At 63.5% G+C, this 6,883-nt stretch overlaps 2 protein-coding genes across 2 annotated transcripts; both read right to left on the minus strand.

Annotated features, from left to right (window-relative positions):
• Positions 1 to 52: 52 nt before the first annotated feature.
• On the minus strand, positions 53 to 2,583 carry NDUFS8 (NADH:ubiquinone oxidoreductase core subunit S8). Its single transcript, XM_037401834.1, has 7 exons — positions 2,492 to 2,583; positions 1,230 to 1,280; positions 1,082 to 1,144; positions 905 to 994; positions 587 to 759; positions 362 to 490; positions 53 to 283 (listed from the first exon to the last, which is right to left on the minus strand). The coding sequence occupies exons 2-7, from the start codon at positions 1,267 to 1,269 to the stop codon at positions 152 to 154; spliced, it is 627 nt and encodes a 208-aa protein (XP_037257731.1). The 5' UTR covers positions 1,270 to 1,280; positions 2,492 to 2,583; the 3' UTR covers positions 53 to 151.
• A 181-nt stretch (positions 2,584 to 2,764) lies between these two features.
• On the minus strand, positions 2,765 to 6,139 carry LOC119154390 (aldehyde dehydrogenase family 3 member B1-like). The gene is given in 10 exon segments (XM_037401835.1): positions 2,765 to 2,958; positions 3,350 to 3,449; positions 3,662 to 3,828; positions 3,942 to 4,328; positions 4,467 to 4,549; positions 4,705 to 4,789; positions 4,952 to 5,072; positions 5,147 to 5,183; positions 5,185 to 5,237; positions 5,954 to 6,139. Coding segments are annotated over 10 exon segments (1,389 nt in total). The 5' UTR covers positions 6,116 to 6,139.
• Between the last annotated feature and the right edge of the window lie 744 nt (positions 6,140 to 6,883).

The following is a 6,883-nucleotide window of genomic DNA, read 5'->3' on the forward strand; positions in this document are numbered from 1 at the left end:
TCGACCCCTCCCCTGCCCCAGTGCCAGAAAGGAAGAGACACAGAGAAAGCCGGAGCTTTGGGTTAGGAAGGGGCCAGAGCCCCCAACACGGACAGGGGCGGCAGAGCCCCCCCAGACCCTTTATTAGGGGAGTGGGGAGGAGACGCGGCTGTCACCGGTACAGGTAATCAGCCTGGATGTTGGCCGCAATCTCTGCCTCCCACTTATCGCCGTTGTTGAGCAGCTTCTCCTTGTTGTAGAGCAGCTCCTCATGCGTCTCCGTCGAGAACTCAAAGTTGGGGCCCTGTCGGGATGGGAGACATTTGCCCTCAAGGCTCACCAGACCCCTGTGCCGCCCCAGGCAGGGGGGCTCCGCACTCACCTCCACGATGGCATCCACGGGGCAGGCCTCCTGGCAGAACCCGCAGTAGATGCACTTGGTCATATCGATGTCATAGCGGGTGGTGCGGCGGCTACCGTCAGCTCGGGGCTCAGCCTCGATGGTGATCGCCTGCCACGGGGCCGGGGGACACCGTCAGCTCCCGCGCTGGGCAGCCTGCTGACCCCCAGAGCCAGAGGGAGGAAGATGAGGGTGATGAAGGCTCACCTGCGCTGGACAGACAGCTTCGCAGAGCTTGCAGGCGATGCACCTTTCTTCTCCAGAGGGGTAGCGGCGCAGGGCGTGCTCCCCACGGAAGCGTGGGCTCAGCGGGCCTTTCTCAAATGGGTAGTTGATGGTGGCCGGTTCCCGGAAAAGGTAGCTCAGCGTCATGGCCAGGCCTGGAAGATGGAGTGGGGGGGAGGGGGGATGTGCTGGCATGCTCAGGGGGACCGGCACCCCACAGATGAGCCAAGGGCTGTACGTGGGGAGGTTGAGAGGGGTTTGATCCGCCAGCGGCTGCATCGAGCCAGCTCCAGGCCTCACCTCGGAAGAGCTCCGTCCACAGCAGGGTCTGGGCAGCACGGTCGGTGATGGATCGCATGTCCATGGCTGGCTCCTGGACGTTGACGTACTCTGCAGGGAGAGGGAAGCTGTGCCCAGCCGGCAGAGGGGACACGGGGCTGGAGGGAAGGGCCGGGGGGGCAGCGCGCCCCTACTCACTGTAGGAGTCCCGAGGGTGGCTGGTGCTGAGCGGGCGCAGGTAGCCCAGGGGGGCTGGCGGGCCTGGAGGTAGGGCAGACAGAGGGGTGAGGGGGGGGGGCTCAGGCTGGGGAAAGGGGGCCAACGGGGGGGCCGGCGTGACTCTTACCTGCGCAGGCAGCCCGGTACAGCAAACGCAGCGCTGCCATGGCCGGTCCTGCTGCCAGCAGAGGGGTCTGGCCTGACGCTCACTGCCAGCCCTCAGGTGCTGGCCCCCCCACTTCCCACAGGGGAGCCAGATGTCCCAGCCCCCACCCCTCCACCAGAAGAGACCCCAAGCCTCGAGGCACCCCTCCTCCCACCAAGGACCAGGCATCCTGTCACCCTCCTCCAAGGGACACAGGTGTCCTGTTTACCCCACCAAAGGACCCACATGGCCTGCTGCCAACCCACCCCCCAAAGGGACCCAGGCATCCTGCCCCCCTCTGAAGGGACCCATGTGTCCTGTCCCCCCACCAAGGGACCCAGGCATCCTGTTCCTCTAGAAGGGACCGAGGTGTCCTACACCACCATGGGACCCAGACATCCTGACATCCCCCAACAAGGGCCTCAGGTGTCCTGTCACCCCCCCCAAAGGGTCCCAGGCATCTGGACACACACCTCCACCTCCCCCAAGGGACCCAGGTGTGTGTGTCGCCAAGGGACTCAGACACCCTGTGCGTGTCCCCGCAAGGGACCCAAGTGTCCTGTCCGCCCCCCCACCTCCTACAAGGGACCCAGATATCCCCCTGCCAAGGGACCCAGGTGTCCCCCCACCTCCCACAAGGAACCTAGGTGTCCTGTTGTCGTCCCACCACCACCTTCCCACAAGGGACCCAGAGATATCCCTGCCAAGGGACCTAGGTGTCCTGTCCGCCCCCCACCTCCCACAAGGGACCCAAATATCCCCCCACCAAGAGACCCAGGTGTCCCCCCACATCCCACAAGGGACCCAGGTGTCCCGTCCTCCTCCAAAGGACTCGGGCATCCTGTCGTGCCCCACCAGGGGACCCAGGCGCTCTGCTCCCCCCCACCCTCCCCCAAGGGACCCAGTTATCCCCACACACACAGGACCCAGGTGTCCTGGGCACCCCGCTCCCCCCGCCGAAAGACCCAGGCAGACCCACCCACCCACCCACCCACCCACCCCACAGCACCCAAAGCCCTACTCCAAACCCCCTCCCCACCCTCCAGCACCCAAGACAAGAGCCCCCCGCCCCAAGGAACCGAGCCACCCCGACACCCCGGCCCCAGGCAGGCTCCGGGGGGGCTGCCAGGCCTCCGGGCCGCACCCTCTCTCCCAGGCGGGACCCGGCGGCCAGGACAAGCCACGACAGCGCTGCCGGGCACCCCATGCAGGCCCCCCCGGCCGCCCCGGCCCCCCCCGCTCACCTCCCCCAAGGACCCGGGGCGTCCTGACCCCGCGCGCACTGCGCAGGCGCCAAGGGCAGCGGCGCAGGCGCACAGCGGCGCCGGGGTCACGGGGCGGGCCGCCGTGCAGTGGGCGGGGCAGACGGCGCCAGGCTCGCTTCTCATTGGCCCGAGGGGCGCGGAGCTGCGTGGATTGGGCAGGGCGGCAGTGGGGCGGCGCGGCAATTGGCCGAGCTGAGGCCGTGGGGCGGAACAGAAGCGTGGGCGGAAGCGGAAGTGGGTGTTTATTGCGGCTCAGAGGAGGGTGCAGGCAGCGCGGTGCTTGGTTTCGGTGGTGGCACGGAGCAGTGGGAGGCGGCGCGGGGCGTAGGGCGGGTACCGGGGGGTGTTGAGGGCTTTTCGGCCGGCACCGCGGAGCAGCGCGGCCCGCGGGTGCGAGAAGGTGTCGAAGCTGTAATGTCCGTGGTAGTGGCCCAGGCCGCTCTGCCCTGCGGAGCAGCGTCTGTCAGAGCCCCGGCACCGGGCACGGCCTAGGGGAGGTCGGGACGGGTAATCGGAACTCCAGGGGCGGGATTAGTCGGCACCGGGGTAGAGGCCCAACCCCGGGGCTTGGAGGAGGAGGAGGGGGCCCCGACATGGGCACCAAGCTCGGACCCCCAGCCCAGCCACTGGAGGCAGGAGGGTCAGCACTGGGACACAGGTACCAGGCACAGTCCCGGCGCAGGGGTTCAGGAGCTGCCGTGGGTGGGGTGGTGGGTGATGGCAGAGCTGGAAGGACTCTGGGCAGGATTCCCCCCACAGCAGGCAGGGCCCTGGTCTTGCCTTGCCTGCGGTGGGCAGGGGACCCCTGCAGCACCCTGTTCCTGGGGATGGACGTACCGATGCCGCCAAAGGGCAGCGAGGTGAGCGTCATGTGCATGATGGTGTCGTTGGCACAGAAGCCACCACTGCTTGTCTTCTCCAGCACTTGGTTCACCACCTGGGGAGTGAAAGCAGAGGGGTGCTAAGCACTCACCGGGCGCCCCTGGGCTGCACTAAGACACGCACGGCTGGGGACATGGTGGCTTTCCTTCTGTGACCAGGGACAAAGTCAAAGGAGCAGCCCCGACTGGGTGCCTGTGGCTACCCAGACCCCTGCAGCAGGATGCGACCCAGGCCGAGGGGAATGCTGCTCCCAGCCCAGCTCTGCACCTTCTTGCAGGAGGAGAAGACATAGATGGCCAGCGGCCACTCCCGGGCATTGATGAAAGCGATGGCATCATCTAAGCTTGTTACTGTGAGGATGGGCAGGATAGGCCCGAAGATCTCCTCCTGCGTGACGGGGTCATCCTGCTGCACATCTACCAGCACCGTGGGGGCTGTGGGGAGAGATCCAAGCCTGGGCTGCCTGGCTGGGGGTTACAGACCATGTCCAGCGGGACCCCCACCCAGCACCTCTGCCCTCCCGATGGCGGTATGCCCCATGCCTCACCAATGTAGCGTGTCTGTGCATCAGTCTGTCCCCCAATGGCCACACGCCCGCTGCGCAGCAGTGCCTGCACGCGCTGGAAGTGCTTGTCCCCCACAATTCGGGCAAAGTCAGGGGATTCCTGAGGGTTGGGGCCATAAAACTCAGTAATGGCCTCACGCAGAGCGACCAGCAGCTTCTCCTGCATCTCCAGGCTGCACAGCACATAGTCGGGCGCCACACAGGTCTGCCCCGCGTTGAAGAAGCGGCCCCAGGCCACCCGCCGGGCCACGTTCTGTACGTTGCAGGTGTCGGACACGTAGCAGGGGTTCTTAACCCCCAGCTCCAGTGTTACTGGTGTCAGGTGCTTGGCAGCAGCTGTCATCACGATCCTCCCCATGGAGGGGCTGCCTGAAGGTGGGGGGAGCAGCATGAACCCAGTGTGGTCATACTTCCCAATGGATCTGCACCCGGCTTGCCGGGACAGCTCCATGCCCGTCTCCCTGCCTTGAAGAGAGGGCTGGGACTGAGTATTCCTGAGGGATGTACCGGTGAAGAAGATATAGTCAAATTTGTTCTCCAGCAGCCTGGTGGTCTCCTCTGTGCCAGCAGTCACCACGGCAAAGCAGTCCCGGGACAAGGAGGGGAGGTGGGAAGTGCAGCGCCAGAGCCGGGCAGGAGCAGAGAGAGTGCTCGGTGGGGATGTGGCTTGGTGAAGCAGGTTTGGGACACAGAGGGGCAGGTGTCCCAGGAGAGGGAGGTGACTGCAGCAGAGGGTTCTCCTACCTTGTCCAGGTACCTGGGCAGTGTCTCAGCCACTAACCTCTCCACATTCCTGCTGATTTCAGAGGGTTTCATGACAACGCAGTTACCTGCAGGACAGGAGCTCCCTCTTGTTAAGGCCCTCACTCTTGCAGAGCAGACATGCCACCAGTGCGGTCCCATCACCCCATTCCCACTCCCAGGAGGACATGGGGCACCCCCCAGTGAGGTTCTGGTACCCCCCAGCATGGCAGGACACAGCCCAGCCGCACCTGCAGCGATGGCCCCAATGAGGGGCACCAGGAGGAGGTTAATGGGGTAGTTCCATGGCCCGATGATGAGCACCACCCCATACGGGTCCTTGTGGATGAAGGCTGAGTCCAGCTGTGTCACCTGCGGAAGGAAGGATGGTGTGAGGGACAACTGCCTGCCATGCCATACGTCCCCAGCCAGCCACTGCCCCATACCCAGTTCTTCTCCACGTGCTTGTCCTTCGTCCAGGTGGTTGAGCTCGCTCCTGCAGATGGTGATCTCTGAGAGTTCCACTTCGAAGGGCGGCTGGGGACACACAGGAGGTCATTGTGGTCACCGCTTCGGGCACAGCCCCGTGGCCGCCCCACGGTGGTTTATCTCCACAGAGGTCACCATGGAGTCTCCTGGCAGCTGTGGCAGGATGTAACTGTCTCTACTGGGGCAAGACACCCACAGGGACACCCTGTGGCCATACAGTGGCATGGATGGGTGGCACAGCCACCCCTCCAGTGTGCCGCCCGCATTGTGGCACGCCGCCTATCCCACTGTTGCTGGAACACAGTAGAAGGTGATGGTTGAAGTCGGGGATTTGGTGTCTCAAGAAGTTCAGCTACACCAGATAAGGCATGATGCAGACATGGCTCTGGAAGCTGGGAAGGGTACAAGGGCCCCCAGATGCTCCCACTGGAGGCTGCCCTGGAACTAATTTGTTCTACTTCTGTGTGGCCAGGGGATGTTGCTGTGTGGTTCCCCCCACCAGGGCCATCCCCAAAGGCTATGCTGAAGATAACTACAAAAAAATAAAGGCCACTGCTCACCGGGTGCAGTGCCCAGCAGCCAAGCACACAGCCAGCCCCTCTGCACTCCCCTGCAGTGGGACCAGGAGAGGCTGGGAAGAGCCAAAGCAAGAAAATGTGGGTGAGGATACAGAGAGTTTTATAAATGAAGGGGAGGGGGCTGGAATTTTGAGCAGTGGAAAGGAAAGCATTCCCTACTGGCTGCCTTGCCCACGGTGGTCTCACCTTGCCCATGTCCAAGGCAGTGGCATCCAGGATGTCCTGCTTCTTCTCGTCCAAGAAGCATCCCAGGGCTTCCAGCTGGGCCACGCGGTACTCGATGGGCCGTGTCTTCCCCGAGAGCCAGGCTGCCCGCAGACGGCTCACCAGCTCCGTGTGGGCACTCATGCTGGGAGGAATCCCTCAGCCCTGCTCTGCTGAGGAGGAAATATAACTTATCTCAAATCGGATGTGAGCATCCAGAGCCAGCCACGTGTTAAAAACCTCGAGCGTGGGCTGAGCGGCTGAGCAGCCCCACGTGGGGACTCGTCCTGAGGAGGCGCTGAGCACTGCCTGCTGCTGAGGAAGTATCACTTCCCTCGGGTCAGGCAAAGGCGTCCAGCTCTGACCACGCAGTAAAATTCCAGGGAAGGGCTGGGTGACTGGCAGGGTGGTGTGTGTGTCCCCAGCCTGACCTAACGGTGACTCCATTGGGCTCCAGGTGGGTCTGGGGGTTTGCCCGGGGCAGCACACCTACCACGGGTAGTGGGTGTGCTCTAACAAGCAAACCGAGCGATGCCTGAGGTGAGGCCAGGAGGACCCTGCACATCTAACCCTGCATCTGTACCATCCATCCCCACCGAATTCTCACCCGTCTGTGCCGAACCGCTGGGCCCCACCGACCTTCCAGAACCGCCACCTTGCAAAGGGCCAGTCGGCACACAACAATTCACCTAGCCCCACCTTGCCATGAGTATAGATCTGGCATTTATAATTATTTTTTTTCCTTTTAGGACAAGAACTCAAACTACAGGACAGCTGGACAGGCTCGGACCCCTCTCCTCCCTGAGCAGGGCCGCCTCTTTGGTCAAATTTGGATTTCGACTACATCAGATGCTACCCAGGACAGTTGTGTCACCAAAAGCGCTGAACACTTAACCCCAGCCTGATTTTTGC

This window comes from Falco rusticolus, chromosome 10 (assembly GCF_015220075.1).
Source record: "Falco rusticolus isolate bFalRus1 chromosome 10, bFalRus1.pri, whole genome shotgun sequence".
Lineage (NCBI taxonomy): Eukaryota > Metazoa > Chordata > Aves > Falconiformes > Falconidae > Falco > Falco rusticolus.

What these genes read in the sequence shown, in the direction of transcription:
- NDUFS8 (XM_037401834.1), bottom strand. Translation starts at nt 1,269, where the DNA reads ATGGCAGCGCTGCGTTTGCTGTACCGGGCTGCCTGCGCAG. An exon ending in GTACCGGGCTGCCTGCGCAG is followed by an intron (nt 1,145 to 1,229) that starts GTAAGAGTCACG and finishes CCCTACCTCCAG; the next exon opens with GCCCGCCAGCCCCCCTGGGC. An exon ending in CCGTGGATGCCATCGTGGAG is followed by an intron (nt 284 to 361) that starts GTGAGTGCGGAG and finishes CCATCCCGACAG; the next exon opens with GGCCCCAACTTTGAGTTCTC.